The 26,043-nt window shown below is 36.9% G+C and overlaps 2 protein-coding genes across 2 annotated transcripts in view; both read right to left on the bottom strand.

Annotated features, from left to right (window-relative positions):
- The window catches only part of LOC146575960 (immunoglobulin mu heavy chain-like), a 526,942-nt gene that overhangs the window by 314,433 nt on the left and 186,466 nt on the right, over positions 1 to 26,043 (bottom strand). The window lies entirely within an intron of this gene.
- On the bottom strand, positions 1,484 to 5,201 carry LOC146575963 (uncharacterized). Its single transcript, XM_085272460.1, has 5 exons — positions 5,162 to 5,201; positions 4,740 to 5,069; positions 3,202 to 3,498; positions 1,880 to 1,945; positions 1,484 to 1,791 (listed from the first exon to the last, which is right to left on the bottom strand). Exons 1-5 carry the CDS (start codon positions 5,199 to 5,201, stop codon positions 1,484 to 1,486), a joined length of 1,041 nt encoding a protein of 346 aa, XP_085128586.1.

The following is a 26,043-nucleotide window of genomic DNA, read 5'->3' as shown; positions in this document are numbered from 1 at the left end:
ATAAATGTTTGACTACTTTCTCCTAACGATCATTTTGAATATTTTGTGTTTATATTTGATTTTAATTTGCCTTTTATTTTCATTTTATTTTTCTTCACTGTGCAGCCAGTATCCCATATCTACTGTTGCTTTACATACAACGCCTCTTGAATACAGTATTGATGTCTGTGGAACTTTGATGTAGGGGTGAAAACCATAAAAACACCATAAAAACATATTGTATGTATCTTTTCAGTATTAATATTGATGTCTTCTTTTTAGAAACAACAAAGTGTGAAGTAGATAAGTCGTGGTATCTCATTGGTATTACTGTATTAAGTAAGGAGAGATTATTTCAAAAGAATGAAGCAAAGAACTAATGTAGCAGAGCTGAGGCCCAACAGTCAAAGGAAGTAAAACAGAACCTGCAGAGTCTATACGCTAGTGACAGTGAAAGTAAAGCAGATGAAGACTTGAATAAGGCTCTTTGAATGACCAGGATGAGTTTAAAATGGGGAAGGAAAGGGTCACAGAAACTAGACTCCAGGAAGAGAGAATGACAGAATATACTGAGATTTAAAGTAAATGAAGGCAGACTGGCTCCAAGGCCCCAAGTGGAGGAGTTCAAGTATCTCGGGGTCTTGTTCGCGAGTGATGGGAGAAGGGAGCCGGAGATCGACAGACGGATTGGGGCTGCAGCTGCAGTAATGCGGACGCTGCACCGGTCCGTCGTGGTGAAGAGGGAGCTGAGTGTAAAAGCGAAGCTCTCAATTTACCGGTCGATCTACGTCCCTACCCTCACCTATGGCCACGAGCTGTGGGTAGTGACCGAAAGAACGAGATCGCGGATACAAGCGGCAGAAATGAGCTTCCTCCGAAGGGTGGCTGGCCTCTCCCTTAGAGATAGGGTGAGAAGTTCGGCCATCCGGGAGGGGCTCAGAGTAGAGCAGCTGCTGCTCCACATCGAAAGGAGCCAGCTGAGGTGGTTCGGGCATCTGACAAGGATGCCCCCTGGGCGCCTCCTGGGTGAGGTGTTCCAGGCATGTCCCACCGGGAGGAGGCCCCGGGGCAGACCCAGGACACGCTGGAGAGATTATGTCTCTCGGCTGGCCTGGGAACGCCTTGGTATTCCCCCGGATAAGCTAGAGGAGGTGGCTGGGGAGAGGGAGGTCTGGGCCTCTTTGCTTAGGCTGCTGCCCCCGCGACCCGGCCCCGGATAAAGCGGATGAAGATGGATGGAAGGCAGACTGACATGGACCAGAGTGTTGACAATTGAATTGAGTTTGACTGACTGGGAAACCTCTAGTGAAATAGATAAGCAGCTTAAACACTCTGGGTTACAGACCAGAAGAACTTTCTAATTTAAGTTTGACTGAAGTTCAATAAATGCACTTTCTTTGCAAAATGTTTGGCACAGACTGCCTCTCCCTTCATAAGTGGTCTAGGGGCTCCTCCTCTGGTGGGGCTCTGAGGGGTTTATGTACCGGTCTGCTGACTGTTTGTGTTACTGTGGGTCTCTGGCACAGTAATACACAGCTGTGTCGTCAGGCTGCACATTCTGTCCAGTTAAAGTAACTGTTTTGCTGGAAGAGTCTGTGGAAATACTGAACTTGCTTTTAAGTGAATCTTTGTATTGTGTTGTAGATCCAGTTGATGCGCTTCCAATCCACTCCAGTCCTTTCCCTGCAGGCTGTCTGATCCAAGCTGTCCAATAGCCACTAACAGAATAGGAGACCTGACAGGTGATGGTCAGACGTTGACCTGGCTGCACAATCACAGAGGCTGGCTGATTCAACTGTTCACACTTCACACCTGTTAAAGAAGAAAATGTTTCGTGATAAACTGCAGGTTATATGAAAAAGCAAAATCTGCTGAATGTTACCCAACTTAAGAGACTCACATGAAGTGGCTAAGAACAGTAAGAGAGCAACAGAAAACATGTTTTTTGATGAACGTGACATAGAACCTCACGCCACAGTCTGCCACAGCTTTTATAGCTGAGTAACAGAGGAAGTCAGTAAGTTTGCATATGAATGCATAAAGCGTTCATTAGGGTCTAACTGTTGCCCGTTGAAGAATCTGCTGCTTAAAGACAATATATATTTAAAAAAAAAAACCTCAAAGGTTTGACATAAATAAAAAAAGCTGACTTCTGGTCACTGTTGGTTACATTGAGTTACATTTAAATTATAAGTCAAACAATGAGGTAAAAAGGACTGCTACTGTCACTTCTGTTAATGGTATATTATATTGCATTAAAGAGACATGGTATTCAGCATATGGCCAGATTATTAAATTATTATTAATATATACTTGTGTACTGTATCTAATCACTCAACAAATAAATATACAATTTTGACTCAGTTTATACTCTGCATCATTTTTTTTTTTTAAATAAAAACTCAATTCTTTGTGGGAAGTATAAGTAAGGATGTAAAAAGTAAATATTGCATGTTTAAAATCAACTTTTAAATGAGTCCAGGGTCAGTGCCATTTAATCAAGATCAGTGTTTATCACTTTGTTTGACATTATAGTGACTTAATAGAAACGAGGATGAAACAGTCTGTGTGACATATTTGACATTTTACATAGGTAATGCTGTAACTGCCCTTTAAGTATGTTTGTTTCTGCTACTTCATACCTATAGAGGAACAATTTAGAAATAGACTCTTGTGATGTCTTTAACTGTATTACTAAGATGATGATATTGTTAGATGATGTGTGAGACAGTGTGATGTGTCAAATTTTGCAAAGACCTCTCACAGAAGTGAAAGAATAGAAATTGATTTATTTTGAGACTTTTAATTGATTAATTTATTATGTATTCAGGTTGGAATTCAAACATTATTTCTTTTTGAATACATGGTTGCTTTAAATAGTGTGCATGCCTGTTTATGTCTACAAGCAGTGGTAAATGGACTGGTTCTTATTTAGCACTTTTCTACTCTACTTGAACACTCAAAGCACTGTAGACGCCCTGTCTCACGCACTCTCCTTTTTGAAATGTCTAAGACCTTTGTACCTAATATTTATACTCCAATGAACACACCAGGAACAACTCAGGCTTCAGTATCTTTATTTTCCTTTTTTAAAATATGTATGAAAGTTTTTTTTCAGCAGGAGAATCCAGAAATCATCAAGATCATATGTGATATTAGTATATGGTGAGGTTTTTGGTGCAGCTGCTCCAGTGTCTTACATCATTGTACTTTGTCAAGTACAGAAGTAAACAGCAGAATCTTCTGATGTCAAGCTGTTGATGTCAAGGTACTGTCTTCTGCTGGAGTCTTCTTCAGTCATGATGAAACGATGTTGAAAAGAACTGCCATTGCTAGGAGAATTATAGCCTGTGCTCATATACCCAATCCATTCCAGAGCTCTTCCTGGTCTCTGTCGTATCCAGTGAATATCATTTTCTGTCAGGGTATAACCAGAAAGGGCACATGACATTTTCACTCTCTCTCCAAATCCTTTCACCTCAGAGGGAGACTGTTCCAGTTTGACCTCACTCCAAACTTCTGTGAGCAAAATAATCAAAAACAGAAAAAAACAACATGAGCTTCATGAATCAGACTTTTTCACCGTTTTAAAGAATGAATCTCTTTCTTACCTTTGAGAAAAACAATAAAGAATAATTTAAAGTAAATCATATATCCCATAATCTTGAAAACTTTATAATCAATATGTGTAAATTGGTAAAAAAGTTCTTAAGATTTTCTTTCATGAATTAAATGAGAATTGGCAACAACATGTTTATAAGGAAGCAAAACTTTGCATAGACCCCCCTCTACAGGAGGAATTTGGTATTCAAAAACTCAGTTACACAACTTCTTACTGCTAGCTATTTGGACACTACTCACAAATTAAGACACCGACTCTATTACATGGCAAACAAAGATACAGCCACTATAGAGTACCTAATTTGGATTGTGGCAGGAAGCCAAAGTACCTGGAGAGAGCTCAGACAAGCACAGCAACAACATGCAAACTCGACACAGAAAGGCTCCAGTCAGCTGATGTATTCAAACAGTCTTGTCCAGCTCAGTAGCAGAGACTTGGTCAGTTAACTGGTCTTGGCAGTTGTGTCTTCTGGGTTTTCCAATAGTCTGTTTATGGATGTGATCTGTCTTTAGCCTAAAACTTTGGAATGTGGATTATACGCTACTACATGGTGTTACGTGTTTGGGTCCTTATGACAGATGTCATTTTTCAGTGTGTGAGTTAATGTTTTAAAGGACTCAATTTGAGCATAAGTTTGATATGTTTCAAACCAAAAGGGGTTAGCTACGTAAAACCAGCAAGTAAAAGTGAAAAACTGTCACCACACGGACATCCACCTAAAAGGGAAAATTTATTAAGCCGGAAGCAATATTGCAGAATTCTTGAGACTGGAATGACATGCAGCATCTGTTAGAAGAAAAGTATTTGCTGTCCTGAAAGTGAACACAATTAGTGTTATATCATCGGGATATATATTTAGTTATATTTAGTGTAAACTGTGAACTGAGAAAGATGTAGTATTTTTATCCCAATGCAAAGTGTTTTCTTTTTGAAAATGATGAAGCTTAAGACATTTACAGTACATATATGTGGCACAATTAACATTTAAAGGTATTAAAACAAATAATTATAAAAAAGTGATCTTTTTTGTATCATTTATTATTATTATCATACGATACTTGATCTGTTTAAAAGTGGCATTTAAAAACAACAATGGTCCAGAAGCTCCTCATGTGCTGGTTTACAACTACAGACGCACTGCAGAGTTCTTGTTCAGGTCTATTGATGTTTTGTGTTACGGTGTGTGGCTCTCTGGCACAGTAATACACAGCTGTGTCTTCAGGCTGCACATTCTGTCCTGTTAAAGTAACTGTTTTGCTGGAAGAGTCTGTGGAAATACTGAACTTGTAGTATGTTGTGTATCCAGCACGTGCTTCTCCAATCCATTCCAGTCCTTTTCCTGCAGGCTGTCTGATCCAGTGAGTCCAATAGCTAGAAACAGAATAAGAGACCTGACAGGTGATGGTCAGACGTTGACCTGGCCGCACAGTCAAAGAGGCTGGCTGTGTCAGCTGTTCACACTTCACACCTGTTGAAAAAATAAATGGTTTGTGAACATTTATCAAAAAAAACAAACAAACAAAAAAACCTGCTGACTGTGACAAATCTAGAGACACTCACATCCAGCTGCTAAGAGCAGTAACAGAGCTAGAGAAAACATTGTTTTTGCTAAAAGCAATTTGAAGTGAAGTCTGTTCTACAAGTCAAGTTTTTATATCTGAATCACACGAAGACAAAGAGTTTGCATAGAATCATTTACATGAATCATCATTGGAAACTGATCTAACTGGAGCTATGTTGCATAACATGACTGGTTCATCTAACTGGAGCCAGTCATATTATGCAAAGTAAAAAAAATATGCTTCATAGACTGTACAAACTGTAATTGTAACAGCAGTAAAACAAGTCACCAGTGGTAAGACTGCATTTCATTTCAGCATTTAATTAACCAAAATGAACCAAAGTGCTGATTATACTGTTTGAAGAGAATTCACTAGAATTAATGAAAAACATATTCAATAAATTGACATTGCATAACCATAATTACAACAAATGGAAACTAAGAGGCTCTCTGTCAGAATTACTCCTTACCCTTAAAGCATGGTTATAGTATATTTTGGCATGATGAAACCCACTTTCTACTTTTAATACATTCCTTAGAAAAAGTATTTATTTTAACAACATTAGCAGTAATTAATTAATCTTTTTATTTCAGCTACCAGTGTTTCAGAGTTGGAGAAAAATGCTTATGATGACATTGAGCTGTCTGACACACTTATTCTGTTATTTATTTTTGGCTGAAGCCTCATTTTTGGCACCATTGCTGCTTGTGGAAGAAGTAGTTCTTTAATTCATTCAGTACAGAGATGATAATGTTGTCTCTTTACTGTCATCATTTTTTAGCTCTATAATCTATAATCAAATTTCCATTAACTTATATATTGAAAAGAATTGAGATAACTAATATTATTTGTGTCCTAACAGTGAGTTAAGTAGGAGTTTTGTAACCATATCAATCAATGTATCGAGTGTCGAGCGCAAAAATAAACAGGATTATTGATTTTACTGGTTCCACCACCTTTGGTTTCAAAAAATGTCATTGAGGGCTGTATTTTAGCTCAAATCATGATCTTTTCCACAAAAATGTAATAGTTGTATGTGTCTTAACATGATCACTGAAAGCCAAAACCTAATCTCCTGCTGCCCTTCCACTCACATAAAAGAAAATGTTTAAAAATCAAGTCTTTATATTATAGTAGTTTGAAGGCTCCTCCTTTGTTGGATTACTGAAGCACTGAAGAGTGTTTTGTTCAGGTCTATTGATGTTTTGTGTTATTGTGACTCTCTGGCACAGTAATACACAGCTGTGTCTTCAACCTGCACATTCTGTCCAGTTAAAGTAACTGTGTTGCTGGAAGATTCTGTGGAAATGCTGAACTTGGTTTTGAGTGAATCTTTGTATTCTGATGTGCATCCATCACATGCTCTTCCAGTCCACTCCAGCCCTTTTCCTGCAGGCTGTCTGATCCAGTGAGTCCAATAGCTGCTCATAGAATAAGAGACCTGACAGGTGATGATCAGAGGTTGACCTGGCCGCACAGTCAAAGAGGCTGGCTGTGTCAGCTGCTCACACTTCACACCTGTTGGAAAATAAAATATTTTGCGAACATTTAGCAAATTACAAGATAAAAAACATAAAATAAAATACAACAATAAAACAGCTGATTCTGACAGATTTACACTCACATTCAGCTGCTAAGACAATTAACAAAGCTAAAGAAAACATTATTTTTGATTAAAGTGGCATTCATGCACTCTACTGTGTGGTGTGCAGTCAAGTTTTTATAGATGAGTAACAGATGAAGTCAAAGAGTTTGCATAGAGTCAGTCACGTGAAGCATCACTGTCAACATGCTTGGAAAATGCACAAAGCGTATTTTTTTGATTGATCGTTGAATTGTAATAGCAATAAAAACAAGTTACTGATTGTTACACTGCTTTTAATTTAAGTATAAGTGGAAAACAAACATAGATTTGTTTTCATACCTTAGAAAGAAAAGATCGAAAAATAAAGACCCCTTGCACAGAACTGTGCAATAATTGATCCATTTTCTTATAATTATTATCATATTTCACCGATTTATTTGTTGCCTCCTAAAGTTCTTTTAATTTTTAAAAACTCTTAAGTACCGGATGGGTATTGTTTAGGTTTTATCCGATACCAGTACCAAACCGGTACTTTTGAAACGGTGCCGGTGCTTAAACGGTGCTCAAACCGGTGCTTAAAGAATGAAGAACACAAACTTTGTCCAAAAACCTCTCATGTTCGGCTGTTTTTTTTGTAAAAAGATAACAGTGTTAGCCTTTTCTGCAGCTATAGGGGATTTATAAGGTATCACTCTTGGCTGGAAGCAGTGCTTAAACAATGGGGGAAAAAAATCCAAACTTTATCCAAAAACCTCTCATGTTTAGCTGTTTCCCACTTTCTTTGGTCATTTTAGCCTTTTTGGCCAGGGTGAAGGGAGTATCTGCCATCAAACAAGAAGACAGCCGCATGTAGCTATGACGGTGTTTGCTAGTTCACCTTACATGCATTAATGTAATAACGTGGTTAACCTACTGAACGTAAATTACACAAACAACATTAAGCTACTGACCCAGAGAAGAACGGCTGCTGCTGCCATCATCATCCGTCATCATTTCTGCTACACTAGCAGGGCTAGGGGCCAGGACTCTCCTCTTTGGGTTCTTGGGGGATGTTGCTAACTCCGGGTCGATAACAGGCAACCCACCCGCAGTAGATGTGCACAGTGTGATGTCTCGCAGCAAGCTATCAAATACGGTGCATTTCTCGACTTTAAAAAAAAAACGCTATGCGTCACCAGGTGTTTCATCAGATCCGAGGTGTTACCTCCTTTGCACAGTATCAGCTTAAAGCGCTTGTTGCAGGCTGCTGAGTTTGCATCTTTTGCTGTGAAGTACAGTCAGACTTTTGACTGCTTCGCCTTGGGCATTTTTAATCTGTAGCTCTGCTCTAAAAGAACGTACGTACCTGGCCCCGCCTACTACGCTTGCAAATGTAAAATGATTGGCTAGAATCCAAAGTGTGAGACATCTCAGGAAAAAAAAGCACCGAAATAAAGCACCGAAATGTGCGCTGCTTTTCGGTCTGGTTACTACCGATATCCGGTGCCATCATGGCACCCATCCCTACTCTTAAGTCTAATCTGGAGTGGTTTGCTGCTTAAAGAAAGGACCAAATGATCAAAAAGTCAGTTTAAAAAAATACAAATTTTAGTTGGGAATCAAATTTCTATTGATGTATCTAATGAAAAAGGGAAGTAAGAAGAGAAGAGTTGCGACATAATCTTGACAATATTACTGGCCTAACAGTGAGGAAGGTAGGATTTTGTACAGCTGTTGAACAGTTTCAGTAACTGTAGCTTTTGAGCACAATAATAAACAGCAGAATGTTCAGTTTTCAGACTCATCTGCAGATACAGCTGCTGCTTGTTGTCTCTGGAGATGGTAAACCGGCCTTGGTCTGACTGAGAATAGTAAGTGCTTCCACCATCATATCTAATAATGGCAACCCATTGGTGAAATGCTGTAATAATTTGTTGATGTCGTTTATACATGTTTAGATAGTGACATACTTCTCAGTAATCTCTACTGTAAGTGATAATGACACTGTATGTTTTATTGATTTTTAAAAGAGTATATGTTATTCTTTTTTAATGTGTGTCTTTTAATGGGTTGTAAGGGCATGCCAAAACTATCTCTGTTTTTTAGGAAAAAAGCCCTGAGTCAACCAAACATTCCCTGGTGTTGGGAAATAGAGGAAGTAGTTTTTGTATGGTATTTCTATTGCTGTCTCTTACTGTGTTGTGTCGGGCACAGTAATAAACTGCTGTGTCCTCAGTCTTCAAGCTGTTCATCTGTAGATAGAGTTTACTGCTGGAATCATCTCTGGAGATGATGAATCTACCCTGGACTGACTGGGAATAATACGTAGAATAACTATAACTTCAAGTGCGTATAATAGCATTCCATTCCAGTCCTTTTCCAGGAGCCTGTCTGATCCAGTGCATCCAGTAGTTGCTGAATGTGAATCCAGATGTTGTACATGTCAGTCTGTGTGAATTACCAGGGTTTTTGACCACTGGTTCAGACTGTGTCAGAGTCTGGCCATCAACACCTGTCCAAATGAAAAAGAAATGTATTAGATAGAGAGAGAGAGAGAGAGAGAGAGAGAGAGAGAGAGAGAGAGAGAGAGAGAGAGAGAAAGAAAGAGAGATACATATACACCATATACATATACAATTTTCACCTGCCCAGCAGACAGTTAAAATCAGCAGCCCTGCCCTATAAGCCATTGTGTGATCTGAGTGTTAAATGTTCCCTTCAACCCTCAGTTAAGTAGAAGTTGAGTTTTTGCATTTGATTTTTTGACTCCTCCTCACAGACAGGAATCAACTGCTTCTGACAAGATTTGTGTTGCACTTTGTATTATAGCTGCGTAATAATGGGGAAAGTAGGGTAACAAGGCAGAAACAAGAACGTAATAATGGAGTAATTTTCAAACCATTACCACTCAATTACCTGTGGTAGTTTCTGAGTAATAGGCAGGAAACAGAAGTGCAAAATGTAAACCTTCCTTTTTTCAATGAAATATTTTGTCTAAACCTAAACTTAGTATAGAGAAATGACCATAAGAGGTATAGTAGAATATTAAAACATGTACAGACTTTTACTACTTACAGTTAGTTCATAGCTCTCATTTTTCAAGTAACAACTGGTAAAAAATTGATTACATAACCAGCTTTAAGGCTCACATTACACACAAAGAAAAAGAGAAAATAAGAACAAAATAATTTTATAGAAATCTGTAAAAAATTCCATTGATTGATTTAAACAAAACGCATGTCAAGCATCTCACTGTTTCTAATATGTAACTTCACACTTTACATATTATTAAGAATTTTTATTTTTGTCTTTGTACACAACAACTTTTTTGTCTTTCTCACAACAACTAAATGTTATGAGGCAAAATGACAACAAATGGAAACTAAAGACCCTCCACCAGAATTGTGCCACTGATTTATTTAACTCCTTATAACCTTACCTTGTTTATTTATTTGTTGCATTCTGAAGTTAAGACCTAAAAAGATATTTTTAGTGTTTGTGTTTTTAATGTATATTTTTACAAGTGATTTTCTTTTTCTCATCGACTGCCTCTTCCTCTAATAAGCATCTATGTCAAAACATAATAAGTGGCCTGGGGGCTCCTCCTCTGGTGAGTTTAAGTATTGAGGCTCTCACTGGTTTTTGTACAGAGCTGCTGATTGTGTGTGTTAATGTGGGAGTCTGGCACAGTAATACACAGCTGTGTCTTCAGGCTGCATATTCTGTCCACTTAATGTCACTCTGTTGTCGGAGGAATATGTGGAAATGCTGAACTTGCTCTTAAGTGAATCTTTGTAGTATGTTGTAGATCCAGTACGTGCCATCCCAATCCACTCCAGACCTTTCCCTGCAGGCTGTCTGATCCAAGCTGTGTGCCAGCTGCTCACAGAATAAGAGACCTGACAGGTGATGGTCAGACGTTGACCTGGCTGCACAGTCTCTGAGGCTCGCTGTGTCAGCTGTTCACACTTCACACCTGTTTAAAAAAAAAAAAAAGATTTGTGACAAATTGTTTATATTACAAAACAAATACTGTGAATGTTAAAGACACTCACGTGAAGTGGCTAAGAGCAATAACAGAGCTACAGAAAACATGTTTTTTGATGAACGTGTCATGATGTGAACTCCACAACACAGTCTGATGTCAAGCTTTTATACCTGCATAACAGAAGAAGTCAATGAATTTGCATACAAATGCATGAAGCATTCATTAGGGTCGAACTGAAGCCTGCTGAAAAAACTGCCTATACAAACAACATGAAAACATGCATGGAAAATTATTCTATTAGATTCTAATTTCATTACTCACTCAGATGTAAGACATACATTATGAAAGGTGACTTCGTTTTACTGTTGTTACTTTGCAATGTATTTTAAGTTCAAGCAATGAGATGAAAAGGGACTATATCTTATATTAGACTGCTGTTACACACACACTCCCAGATACCTGCTGTACTCTAAGTGCTTCTCAAATAAATATAAAATTGTGACTCAATTGGTATCATCTAAATACTGTAAATTATTAAGTTAATAGTAAATAGTAATATGTAAGATTGCCTGTAAGAACAGTTATAACAAGTGTATTTTTGTGGAAGACAAAGTAAGAATGTTCTAAGTATGTGCCGGATGTTTGAATCACCCTTTAAAAGAGTCCATGATCAGAGTCACTGTGTTCAGTCCAGCCACTGTGACCCTCGAGCACAGTAACAAATATAATCTTCATTTTTCAAACTGCTTATCTCCAGATTCACATGCTTTTTTGCTGTTGTCTCTGGAGATGTTTAAACAGCCTTGAGCTGACTGAAAATTCTCACATATCCTGAGATACAGCTCCACTTTTTTATAGTGTCTCTCACTGAAATAAAAATACAACAGAACATAACAGACTGATAAAATATATGTGGTGGGGTGTGGGCTGTCAGTCAGCTGCAGAGGCAGTGGTTTCAGGGGCAGGGTCAGTGGGAGGCTGGCGGCATTCATCTAATCATGTGTTGAGTAGCACGCCGGAACCTGGAGATGCGAGCTGAATGCGGAACTGTACGAAAAATAAAGAATAAACTCCAAGAATTTCTGTTGTCAAAAATTAAATGAGAAATGGCTCTGAAGTGTTTATAAGCAGGCAAAACGTGCATAGAAGTCCCTCTACAGGAGGAATTTGTTATTCAAAAACTCAGTTACACAACTTAACTTTTTTGGAAAGCAGATAAAATCATATAAGATTATGAGCTGTTTGTCTAGTGTTAATCTGTACATAAGACATAAACAGTATTTGTAAATCTTAAAAGAATAGTGTTGCCATTTGCTTTCTCTCACAACTTATTGTACTGAATACCGGATTTGTGTGGATATGTGTGGATATATGGATAAGTGGTGGTGAAAAATTTCTCATCATTATACTATCTGTTTATTATTATATAAGAATTAATAGTTTAATCTTTCTGTTGTGTTTGCTACAGTAAAACAATCTCATCACAGGATCTTCAGGCAACTCTTCAATATTTTAAACAACACATGGATTTTTCTGCCTTCTCAGTTATATTTACAGTAATATTTCAGAATGGGTTCTGAAATTTATTGTTAACTGTTAATGGTTTATTTTGAACCTTGGAGTTTGATTGTGTGAGTATTTTGTGTGGGTAAGTAGCAGAAGAAATTGCCTTTTTTTGGATTAATAAAGTTATCTGAATGTAATAGGAACATGAACCCCAAAACTGGAAGATCGGGCCTCAGTAGATTACAGGCACAGCATCAGAGGTGTCTATCCAGTGTGAATGTGTGTGTGAATGGGTGGATGACTTAATTTAGTGTAAAGTGCTATACAAATACAGGTCATTTGTATGGTAACGGTTTACCATTTATCCAGAAGAGTGCAGTCTAAGGGAAAGCTAAGATACTGTCAATACAGAACCTCTGGTGAAGAACACACAACCAGTCCTAAAATCTCTAATATCCAAATTTCATTTTCATAACAATACTGAGAGTTGTATTAATGAATAGTGTTTGTATAGGATCTAGGAAATGTTTTTTTATGTATATATTTATTCTTATCTTACAAGAAAGAAGTAAATAATCTCTTTTTAACCAGTTGCTGTTATAACAGAAGAATCTGAGCTCAGACAGGTGACATCCAATGAGTGTCCAGACTGCAAATATTTAGTCTAGCCTGATGAGACAGATACTAAACACACTAGTGGAAGCAAAAATCATTGTTACCTCCATGGATCACTGATCTGATTATTCAGAAACACACACATTACTCAAATATATCCACCTAAAGGTCTTATCAGTATGCAACTATCCAGCATAACAGCTACAGGGAAAATGGTTAAAGCTGAACTGAATTGATCTCTCTGTTTATCTGACTTTATCAGACAATCATAATTGAGTATTATACTAAGGAGTGAAAATAATACTACAGTCATACTCATATTGAGCTATTGATGCTATTAACCTAAAAAGTCTTTTTTAAATGTGTTTATTTAGTTTTCTTTTTTGTTTTTTTAATCTCTCCAAATTCTTTACTACTAAAATTGTGCAAAAAGTGGTGCCCACCTAAAGAAAACCAGTGATGAAGCAAACAGATTTAGAGACTGCTGTCAGTAAAGCTGTCCTGCTTTCAAGTCAATTCATTTTAACAACTTTGTTAGAGTTTTGAAACTGTTGGTTGAGATTCTGTCTGACAATGAACACATGCAAACGTAACAGGACAGACCAGATCATGTTAAATAAATGTCAAAGAAAGCTTCACCTGCCAAAAAGAGACTTGAAGACATTGTTGTCCTGTCTTACAGTCTATCATGTTAAAAAAAAAAAAAAATCATTGTTATCTCCATGGATCACTTATCTGATTATTCTGTGTTTATTCAGAAACACACACGTTACTAAAATAAATCCACTTAAAGGTCTTTACAATATCCAACTGTCCAGCATAACACCTACAGAGAAAATGATTAAAGCTGAACTAAACTGATCTCTCTTGCTCTTTCTTCTGACTTCATCAGATAATAATATCTGATTATTATACTAAAGAGTGAAAATAATACTAGTCATATTCATCTTAAGCTATTGATGCTATGTCTAACCCAGGCCATGTAGTAGCTGCTGAGTGTGAATCCAGAGACTGTGCAGGTCAATCTGTGGGACTCTCCAGGCCTTTTAGTAACTGGTTCAGATTCTGTCAGAGTCTGACCATTGACACCTGGGAAGAGTTTTCAAAAATTATGTGAATTAATTTGTGTCACAAAAACATTATTTATGCATATTGAAGTTGAATCTTCACCTGCCCAGTAGAGAGTAAAGAGAAGCAGTGTCACAGTCTGGCGAGGGCAGACTGTATGAATTGAAAAAAAGGACCCAAAATGCAGACTCCAAGGAACAGGGAACAAAACTTGAATGTTAACAAAAGGTGAGCCGTTTAATATGGCTGGTAGAAAAGGTACAAACAAAGGGCAAGGCAAACTGAAGCAAAATTAACACAAACCTAAACTGGGGAATCTAAACAAACAATAAGAAAAACCTAGACAAGAAACTTGGAAGCATGGCATGGACAACAGACGACCTGACCATCACACACTGAAAACAGAGGACTTAAATACACAGGAGGTGATTAGGGGAAGTGGAGACACATGAGGAAACAGCTGGCACACATGAACATAATGACGTCACAGTGGGAGAGTAAAACTGAACATGATGAACACAGAACACCAGACCTCTTCACAATAAAACAGGAAACCTAATGAGACATAGACATGACAACCCGAACTTGACAACGTAAGACACAGACATGAAACGCATTAAGAGCAGGGGAGATTTAACATGGTTGGAAACACGAGGGGAAAATAATAACTAGAAACACTTAGGCATAATAATACAAACTTGATAACATAAGACACGCAGCATGAAACACGAAGGGTGAGGGGAAGCTTAAATACAGGGGAAGAAAACACAAGGAGTCTAATAACCAAATGAACTTAGATAACCTAATGAACAAAATAAACTCAAACTTAAAACGCTGGGTCAAAAGACCCAGGACCATGACAAGCAGTCCTGTCCTGTAGTCCATCGTGTTGAATTGCTTGATTGCTTCTGTTCTCCCTGCAGTCAGTTAAGTAGACCTGATGAGTTTTTAAATTTTGCATTGACTCCTCCTCATAGGAAGGTGATAACTGTACAGTATCACAGATACTCTGAATATGTAGTTTGTGTATAATTTAAATATCAAAGCCAGATCAGTTATGACAATTATTAATTGTATTTCTTTTACATAAGTTATTCCTTGTAAAGTTTTGTCTTTTTTGTTTATAATTTTTGTTTGTTGCTGTGTGAGGCAGGCACGATTGGACCCAAAAGTACAGGACTCACAGGCAAAACTAAACTTAAAGGCAGCTTTACTGCAAATTCACAGATAACAAAACTAAAACTGGGAAGACACTAGGCAGGCAGAATACACAGAACTGAGGGATGAGGGACATGCAGATAATATAAACACAGAAGGGTTAATTAGGGAACAGGCCACAGGTGAAAACACAGCTAACATAAATGTGACTGATGAGACAGGGGAAGCCAAATTGAACACAAAGCACAAGAGGCAAAATAAGACACACGGATACACAGACTAGGGCACACAACTTGATGTGGGAAGAGTATAACAAACATAACAAGCAAATAGATATGGCAGAGTGGAACGACAGAGAGAGCCAGGGAGGTAGAGACATGAAAGTGAGATAGCTAGAGACAGAGGACGAGGGAGAGACAGAGACAGAGAGAGAGCAAGCTTGACATTCATAAACAGACATGATAGACCTCACAGAGACCCGACTGGGGAAATAGACAAACTAGCATTCAAGATTCAAGGTTTCAAAGTGTTTATTGTCATGTGTGCAAAGAAAAAGCATTTCTCTCTGCTTTCCACACATAGACGCTGGTTAATATGTACAAATAGATTAAATAAAAATAGCATGAATAAATAAATGGAGACAAAACATTGAAGTATTAAATAGATTTATGTGCAAAAGAGCTAAAACATGGAGACAAGGCTGACTTTACAGGGAGACACCAATAACTAACACAGGAAATTAGACACAAGAGGACGGGGAACACACAGGGAGGTCTGACACAATGTAAAACAGAACAAGATTAAATATACTGAGGTAATGACAGCAACAAACAATATAAACGTTAACTGACTGTAAAATTCATAATGAACAAAACCAGAAAATCCACTAACTCAAAACACTGGATCAAAACCAAAAACCACAACAGTTGTACTGTTTTCCTACCCTGTCTGTTTTCATATGTGTTTCTCTGTGTTGCCTGGATTTGTCGCATTGTGTTACAATCTGTTATATTTTGGGCTGGACTTTTTTTCAGCCAAAATAAAAGGCTCACCTTTTTTGACTTAGGGTTAGCGTCCTGCATGTTGTGTCCTCACTTTAAATACTCTACAATATGACACCCTGTCTGTTAACCTAATAAGAGTGTCTTTGGACTAAGAGGGGAAGCCAAAGTACTGGGAGTTCACAGAGAACATCCAAACTCTCACACCAGAAAGCTTCAGCCAGCTGCTGGATTCAAATTTAAATGGAGTATCTGTGCTTCATGTCACATTATCTAATAATAAAGTGATGCCGCCTAAGAAACGATGTTCACCTCAAATGTGTCATACAAACTTGTCTCCTTCCATTCAAGCTTTTTATGCATTTCTTAATATTCCTTGTTTTCTTGTTTGTTGTATAATCATGTACAGCGCAGTACAGTCTTCCAGATTATCCTCTTTTGTATTATAGTTTGGACGGTTTCATCAACTTTGTCTTTAACCTGTTCCCTGCTTTTTTGATTATTCGCTGCACTGATAGTCTGTTCATGATTGTTACCATGATTGTTAAATATTTGGATTGTGGGTTATACTCTTCTGCATGAAGCTTGTGCACAATATATAAGGAAGATCTGTAATCACTCATCAGCCTTACATGACTACTGCTAACCCTTTCTTCTCAACCACCTTCTCAGAGACAATCAGCCTCAATCTTCGCATGGTTTAAATCTGTGCTCTCCATCATTCTCCATTTCAGATTCTCCTGCCTGCAACCCACCTTCTCACCAACTACACCTCAGAGACCTCAGCCAGAGCTCCATTCAAGCCTCAGTCTTCATCGTCACCACCATCAATAGCGTCTCGACTCTGGGGGGTCCTGTCCTAAATCCTATCATTGCTGGGATTCCATTGTGCCATGATGGATCATTTGAGTCTAATCGCCAAATACATTAACTTCTCTAATTCAGTAAATCATGTTCAAGTCTTCCAAGTCATCACTCATGACTGAAATAGTGTTATGTGTTAAGGTCCTTATAATAAAGACATTTCTTAGTATGTGAATTAATGTTTTGATGGGCTGCATTATGGCACAAGATTGATATTTTTCAGAACAAACAGTGTTATGTGTCTAGTGATTAAGTAAAAGTGAAAAGCTGTTACCACACAGGCAATCACCTGAAAGAGAACAATTATTAAGCGGGAGCCAATATTATTATTTTTAATAATAATAATAATAATAATAATCATCATCACCATCATCACCACCATCATCATCATCATCTATCATCATATCAGAGTATCCCTCTTTAACCTTTAACGGAAATACTGAATTTGTTTCTGAGTGAATCGTTGTAGTATGTTGTGTATGCTGCACGCTCTTCTCCAATCCATTCCAGTCATTTTCCTGCAGGTTGTCTGACCCAGTGAGTCCAATAGCTGCTCACAGCTAGACCTGACAGGTGATGGTCAGAGGTTGAGCTGGCCGCACAGTCAAAGAGGCTGGCTGTGTCAGCTGTTCACACTTCACATCTGTTGTAAAAGGAAATATTTATTGTTTGAACATTCATATAATTATATAACAAACAAAAGACAAACAAAGAAACAAAACATATTCTTACTTCCAGCTGCTAAGAGCAATAACAGAGCTAATGAAAACATTTTTTGATACATGTTCTTTCACATAAACTCTCCTCTGCAGTCTGTCAAGTTTTTATAGCTGAATGATACAAGAAGACAACGAGTTTGCATGGAATCAAATACATAACTCATAACTGGAAACTTTAACTCTAACTAGAGCGAACCAAGCATAAAAAATACTTTAACTTGATTGATCATACAATTGTAATAGCAGTAAAACAAGTTACTGATTTTAACACCAACGATTTAATTTTAGCATTAACAAAGTTTAAAGAAAAGGTATCAGAGGATATCCTCAGCGTTCATTTGTTGTGTTTGCTTATAAAGAATTCATCAGAAATAAGAAAAAAAAAAATCAATAAAATGACATTGCAATAACAATAATAAGAACAAATGGAGACCTTCTTCCAGGATTACTGCTTACCTTTAAAGAACGTTTTCAACATATTTTGGCATATTAAAACCCACTTTCTACTTCCAACAACACATTCTTTAGACAAAGCTTCAAAATGATTTTTAAATTTTTTTTATTTATTTTACCATTGTGAAGAGTATTAATTAATTCATCTAGATATTATCATACTTCTCTACTTATTTATTGCAACCTAAAATTGTGGCTTAAAGAGGATCATTTAATTTTTATAAAATGTCAAGTCTGCCTGGACTGATTGGCAAGTTTGGATAAAATACAGCAGGATAAAACAGCTGCTGGGACAAGAGCCAAAATGACAAAAATGCAAACAAACTTCGCTGACAGCTGTAGCTCAGTTTATGTGGTATTTTGTCATTCAAACTGGCTAATTTCATTTGATTGTTTTGGTGTCCTTGGATTCTGCGCAAAGCAAATGTTCTTTAAAATACAGTTTTTTCATTGATATTTATAATTTTATCATCATTGTCAGAATATTTAGCATTAACATTACCCAGTAATTATTGTTTGCAAAAAATAAAAATGCAACATCATCACAGCAAAACAATGAACAATGATGGAGGACTCTGTGATTTTTTGTTGTTAATTACAGTTTAAGATGAAACCTTGTCTCTAGACTATCTCATCTTGCCTTTCTGGTCCAAGCTGTGTAGTAGTCACTAACAGAATAAGAGGCCTGATAGATGATAGTCAGGCGATCATGTGGCTGCACAGTCACAGAGGCTGGATGTGTCAGCTGTTCACACTTAATCACATATTTCCAACTGCCAACAGCAGTAAGAGATCCAAAAACATGGTTTTCGTACGTGCTGTGAACTCCACAGATTTTATAAGCTGTATAATAACAGAGGCCAGTGTGTTTGCACAAAGTCAAACATATGAAAAATCATTGTTTTTAATTGGCGCCAATCATTGAGGCTGAGTGGAACATGTACATATGATATTTTGATTTTATAACTCATTCATATACAACACATCAATGAAATCAATGAAACAGCAATTAAACAACAATCCAGAAACTGAACAGGTTAGTGTTCACGTTTCTCTGGGATAAGTGGGCTGGCATTTTCTGCTTTATATAAGTTACACATTTAACAGGTTACTGTTAGTTAATTAATGATTTATATCAGTCTACAAAAGTATTTGGGTCCCGTTAACAGATGCAAAAATAGAAAATATAGGCAAATAAAATAAGGAATACATCTTAATCGAACAAAGAGGGTCATCCACACACCTTCCAATAATACATCAGTTAATCATTTTACTTCTCAAAATTATCCTGTCTTTTTTCAGGCTATTGCTTAAATTTAACTGTCCCTTTTACCCTGTCAATTTAGCATTAATTGCATAATTAATACAATCTCATTTTCTTACAGTAAAAGGATATATGTAGAGAGGGGTTTTTTTTCAATTTGTTAATTTGTTATTTTATTTATTTATTTACTGCATATGAAGGGAAACTTCAAAGTCATCTAAGTCACATGGCTATTTAAGTGTTTTTGTACAGCTGTTCTTCTGTTTTCTGTCACTGTGCTTTCTCGGGCACAGAAGTAAACAGCAGAATCTTCAGCTGTCAGACTTGTGATCTCAAGATACTGTCTGCTGCTGGAGTCTTCTTCAGTGATGATGAAACGACTTTGAAAAGAACTGGCATAGCCAGGAGAATTATTGCCAGTGCTCATATACCCAATCCACTCCAGAGCTCTGCCCGGCCTCTGCCGTATCCAAAATATATTGTAGCTTGTCAGTCTATAACCAGAAAGGGTACATAACATCTTCACTCTCTCTCCAGGTCGTTTCACCTCAGAGGCAGACTGCTCCAGTTTGATCTCACTCCAAACTCCTGTAAATATCAAAAAACAAACAAAAAAACAAAAAACAAACAAAAAGAGAAAGTTTGCTTGTTGTGAATCAGACTTGTCTTCATATTATAAAGAATAAATATTTTTCCTACCTTGGAGAAAATAAATGAATAATAAACTCCAAATAATCATATATCCCATAATTTAGAACACTTGATTATTTGTATGGTTAAAAAATGTCCTGCAGATGTTCTGTAACAAACTAAATGAGAGTTGGTTGCAACATGTTGATAAAGAAGCTAGACTTTGCATAGACCTCCCTCTACAGGAGCCATTTGTTATTCAAAGAAACTCAGTTACCCAATGGCATACGATGTTGTGAACACTCTCTTTTAGCTTTGTTTAATAATCTTCACATAAGACATAAACAGTATTTCTAGTCTCATTCCCACTTTTTTGTGTTCTCTCTGGGATTTACTTCACATTATCTTCTGAAACAATCCTTTTAAAAGAAGTAATACTGTTGTAAAAAATCCGCCTACTTGATTTTTTTTCTTTTTCAGACCATGTCCTTTAAGCCCTAAAGATGGCTTTGTGGAAAACATAGCACATCAAAAGTATCTGAAACACTCACACAAACAATCTAACATCAACAACCATGCATGTTCAATCATCATCTATCGTCCCTATTATAATACTCAGTTTAAGCTGCAGTAGTTGGTTCTATGTTCTCACACTGGTACATATAGTTTCATACACTTACTAAAGTTTAAAAATAATTTTCACATTGTCACATGTCTGACTTTTTCCCCTACATTATGTCTGCATTTTTACAGAGCAGGTTTTGACCGTTCACTTTTCCTAAGTGGGAACTGTCCCAAATCGATTGGTACGTAAAGGTTTTTTTTAGTTTTTATAGTTGTTTCATGTTTAATTATTAAAAATAATTGTTCAAGAGCTCTTCACCACGAATCTCGGGATCTGTATGTTTTATCCATTGTTTAACAAATACTATTTCTTCTTTGATGATGTGTTGGAAGAGAACATTTAAAAATAAAATGTCTTATTATGGGAAAGAATCCTTCAATTTACGAAATATTCCCTGGTGAGGATGAATAGAGGACGTATGTTTTTATTGCTCTCTCTTGCTGTGTCTCTTATGTGCAGTATTTCTAAAAAAATGTTTGTGGAGTTGTTGATTTATTTTCCTCAATATTTTTGTATTGTTCAGTTTTTCAGTTCAGTTCAGTTCATTTTTATTTCAAACATTTCAAACATGTGCCTTCACAATCATTACAAAATATCATTCCATTATTTGTTTGAAAAGGAGTAGGCTGAAGTATTTACTTATTTGTCCCTACCCCCTCAAGTTTTACCTCTCATTCATTTAATTTTTTTTTTGTCTTAAATTAAACAAACAACATATGAAACATATAAACATATGAAGTAAAACAAAACATAACATACATAAATCAAAAACAAGAAATTAGCAAGCCCCACCACAGTATAGTTTCTTTCATATGAAAAATACAGAATGTGTATATTTGCAGATACACAAGTTATGGAAAAACAACAAACCAAAACAAAACAAAAAAACAAAAAAACAACCAAAAAAGAACCGCAACACCATTGCCAGCAACATTACCATCCTGGGTTAACCCCGTTTTCTTCATTCTTATACTTATTTAAAATTAGGTTTTTATATTTTACTTTAAACTGTTTTATGTTTTGACTGTCTTTTATTTCTTCTGTTAGACTGTTCCATAATTTAACTCCTGCAATTGAGATTGACATAGTTCTTAAAGTTGTTCTAGCACTTTGTATTTTTAAATTCCATTTCCCTCTTAAGTTATACCCACCTTCTCTTTCTATGAACAATTTACAGATTTCTTTGGGAAGCAATTTATTTCTGACTTTATACATTATTTGCGCTGTTTTAAGCTTCACCAAGTCTTGGAATTTAATAGCTTGCATTTTGACAAAGAGTGCATTTGTATGGTCCCTGTACCCTACATTATTTATTAATCTAATGGCCCTTTTCTGTATTATAGTTATTGTTTGTGTGTTACTTTTGTATGTGTTTCCCCAGACCTCTACACAGTAGCTCATATATGGCAGTAGTAAAGCACAGTATAAAATGTGCAGTGCTTTCTGATCCAACATATGCTTTGCTTTTCCCAGGACGGCAATGCCCCGTGCCAATTTCCCCCGAACATAAGTAATGTGTGGCTTCCAACAGAGCTTGTGGTCAATGATCACCCCAAGAAATTTTATTTCATTTACTCTTTCTAAATATACATTGTCAACACATATTTCTACTTCGATGTTTTTCTTTTGGTTTCCAAACAACATAAATTTGGTTTTATCGAGATTCAATGATAATTTATTTATATCAAACCACTTCTTTAATATCGTTAATTCCTGTGTGATCATTTCCAAAACCTGTGGCAATTCCCCACCTGAACACAGTATATTTGTGTCATCTGCAAATATTACAAACTTTAAAATCTCCGATACTCTGCAGATATCATTTAAGTACATAATAAACATTTTTGGACCCAGTACTGAACCTTGAGGTACTCCACAAGCTATATCCATCAAATTAGATTTATATTCATTTATTTGTACATATTGTTGCCTATTCCCTACATAGCTTTTTAACCATTCCAAAACCACTCCCCTAAACCCGTACTTTTCCAGTTTTTTTAATAGAATTTCATGATTAACAGTATCAAACGCCTTCTTTAGATCTAAGAAAACTCCGAGCGCATACCTCTTATTATCCATACATTCCGTTATCTTTTCCATTAAATCTATCAGTGCCAAAGCTGTTGATCTGTTGTTTCTGAACCCATACTGACTATCTGTCATTAATTCATATTTTTCCACAAAACTGTCAAATCTTTTTATGAAGAGTTTTTCCAGTATCTTAGAGAACTGGGAGAGTATTGACACTGGTCTATAGTTTGTAAAATGATGTCTTTCACCGGTTTTGTAAATGGGAATAACTTTAGCAACTTTCATTTTTTGTGGAAAAACTCCTTTTTGAAACGACAAGTTGAATATATATTTTAATGGTTTTACGATACCATCAATAACTGTCTTTACCGTTACCATATCAATATCATTCCAGTCTGTACTGGTTTTGTTCTTAAGTCCTCTAACCATGTCATAAATCTCTTTCTCTTCCACTGCTCTTAAAAACATTGAGCTACTATTCCTTTCAATATTTTCACCAGTGTCCCTTTCTATTCCATCAACCTTTATTTCTTCTGCCAGTTTTGGCCCTATGTTTACGAAGAATTCATTAAAGCCATTTACTATCTCCTCCATGTTATTAATACTTCTTGTCCCTTCTATAAAGTACCCAGGGTAATCATTATTCCTTGATTCATTTTTGATTATTCTGTTTAATACATTCCATATATCTCTTGTGTTATCTTTATTGTGTTCTAACCTTTTAATGTAATACTCTCTTTTACAGGATCTCATTATATTAGTTAATTTATTTTTGTAAGTTTTATACTTCATTTCAGTTTCTATTGTTCTCTTTTTTATGAATTCTCGATATAGGGTATTCTTTTTTTTGCTGGCATTTTGTAGTCCTTTTGTCATCCATGGTCTTCCTGCATAGTTGTGTTTCCTATTGATTTCAATTACTGGGCAGTTTTTATCAAGTAATGTGTTAAATGTTCTTAAAAATCCTTCGTAAGCTTTATTAACTTCTGTTTGTTCATATACAATATTCCAATCTTGCTTTAAAAGTTCATTTCTAAGACAATTTAAGGTCTTCTCTGTTCTTATTCTTTTGTAAATAATCTTATGTCCATCGTTGTTCACTTTATAATGGCAATTATACGATGCAAAGACTGGTAAATGGTCACTTATATCATTGATTAACAGCCCACTTTTTATCTTTCCTTCTATTATATTTGTAAATATATTATCTAATAGAGTTGCACAATGAGATGTTATTCTGGTCGGTCTTGTTATCAGTGGAAATAAACCTATGCTGTACATGGAATCAATAAATTCTTCTGTACTCTTATTATGATTTGGATTCAATAAGTCAATATTAAAGTCCCCACAAATAAACATTCTTTTCTGATTTATATTTGTAAATAAGTCCTCCATATTATCCTTAAATATCTCAATCTTAGATCCTGGTGTTCTATATATACAACTGACAATTAGGTTTTTCCTTTTTTCTATACTTATTTCCACTGATAAACATTCCATCACTCCATCAATAACAGTTGTCATTCTTCCCATTCTTTTGTACTTTAGGTTTTTATCAATGTAAAGTGCCACCCCACCTCCTTTCTTGTTGATCCTGTCTACATGAAGGAATTCATATCCATTTATTTTAAAGTCTTCTTCTTTTCCAGGAGTTATCCAGGTCTCCGATATGGCTATCACATTGAATGGCTGTTCAAACTGTGTTATGTAGTCTTTGATGGATTGAAAGTTTGCATATAAGCTTCGACTATTAAAGTGAACCATTGTTATACCCTGTTCTACCTTGAATTCCTTTTTAAGTTGCTCATTTGTATAATAATTGCATTCATTTGTCTTATTGTTAAAGAAATTACAATCAGGATCTATGTTGCTGTCATACATCAATGTCTTATTTTCAATATCTATATGAGTTGTTAGTTGAAAATTGTCAGACATCTGCGTTGGTTGTGCACTTGGACGGTCACATCATATTTAGCACTGCTTTGCATTTATCAGTTATATTTTTCTAGTTCAGTCATCTCTTTGATGACTAGAACCTTAGCCTGCTCTGGTGTTCCATTTAACTTAATGAATATTTTACAGTCTGACGTCCAAGTTGACTGTATTTTCTTCTGTTTTCTTAATATTCTTGCTTGTCTTGCAATGTCTGCATTTTTCTTGATTAGGTGTTCATTTAAATAAACATTTGTACCTTTTAGCTTTCTTCCTTGCTTGAGCAGTTCTTTTTTCTGTTTTCTATTAACAAAACGAATGATAATGGCAGGTATTTGATTTTTTCTCGGAAGAGGATGGCATCCCTCAATATTTTTACTGTCCATTTCTATACCTTTGCTTTTAAAGAAGGCCATTACCTGCTCTTCCAAAGAGCGTAGCTCTTGCTCGGGTGGCTCCCCTCTCTCTGCTGCTGCTACCTGTGCGTATGTCTGATGCTTGGTTTCCAGTCCTGTCACTATCACATCATTTACTCTTGAATATTGTTCCAGATCTGACACCCGTCCTTCCAGCATAGCAATCTTCTTGTCCTTTTCCTCGCTCTGCCTTCTTAGTTCTTTAATATCATCCATTAAATTGAGTATCAGTTTTTGTTGTTTTGAAATTGTTGTTATTTCTTCAGACATAAAGTTTAGGGATTTCTTTATGTCCTCCAGTTCCTCCTCATTAACGTTGCTCCTCTTAGGCGGCATCTTAACGCTCCTGGGCCTGGTGGAGCAGGAGGATCCTGGGCCTAGTGGCTGCTGGAAGAGCCTGGGCCTGGTGGCTGCTGGAGGATCCTGGGCCTGGTGGAGCAGGAGGATCCTGGGCCTAGTGGCTGCTGGAAGAGCCTGGGCCTGGTGGCTGCTGGAAGAGCCTGGGCCTGGTGGCTGCTGCAGGATCCTGGGCCTGGTGGCTGCTGGAGGATCCTGGGCCTGGTGGCTGCTGGAAGAGCCTGAGCATGGTGGCTGCTGGAGGATCCTGGGCCTGGTGGAGCAGGAGGATCCTGGGCCTAGTGGCTGCTGGAAGAGCCTGGGCCTGGTGGCTGCTGGAAGAGCCTGGGCCTGGTGGCTGCTGCAGGATCCTGGGCCTGGTGGAGCAGGAGGATCCTGGGCCTGGTGGCTGCTGGAAGAGCCTGGGCCTGGTGGCTGCTGGAAGAGCCTGGGCCTGGTGGCTGCTGGAGGATCCTGGGCCAAGTAGTGGAGTAGTCTTGCTCCTGATTTAACACTTTTGGCCGTGTCCTCGCTGTTAAATTCCGCTTATCCGAAGCAGCTCTGACCTTCGCGATAGTGAAACAACATTTCTGCTGGCTAACTGTGCCGCCATGTTACTCATGTGTAACTGTTGTCAGTGGGATTTACTGTTTATTTAACCTTTTAATCTCAAACCAGTTCTTGCAAACCAAGTAACAGTGATATATTTT

This window comes from Mchenga conophoros, linkage group LG4 (assembly GCF_057382185.1).
Source record: "Mchenga conophoros isolate Kocher_MC1m ecotype Shallow Benthic linkage group LG4, M_conophoros_male_GT1.1, whole genome shotgun sequence".
In the NCBI taxonomy this organism is placed as follows: domain Eukaryota; kingdom Metazoa; phylum Chordata; class Actinopteri; order Cichliformes; family Cichlidae; genus Mchenga; species Mchenga conophoros.
The sequence above is the reverse complement of the archived record's forward strand: the minus strand, read 5'-3'. Positions and strand labels throughout refer to the sequence as shown.

What these genes read in the sequence shown, in the direction of transcription:
- LOC146575963 (XM_085272460.1), bottom strand. Translation starts at nt 5,201, where the DNA reads ATGTTTTCTCTAGCTCTGTTACTGCTCTTAGCAGCTGGAT. An exon ending in ACTGCTCTTAGCAGCTGGAT is followed by an intron (nt 5,070 to 5,161) that starts GTGAGTGTCTCT and finishes TTTTTTCAACAG; the next exon opens with GTGTGAAGTGTGAACAGCTG. An exon ending in ACTGTTCTTAGCCACTTCAT is followed by an intron (nt 1,792 to 1,879) that starts GTGAGTCTCTTA and finishes CTTCTTTAACAG; the next exon opens with GTGTGAAGTGTGAACAGTTG.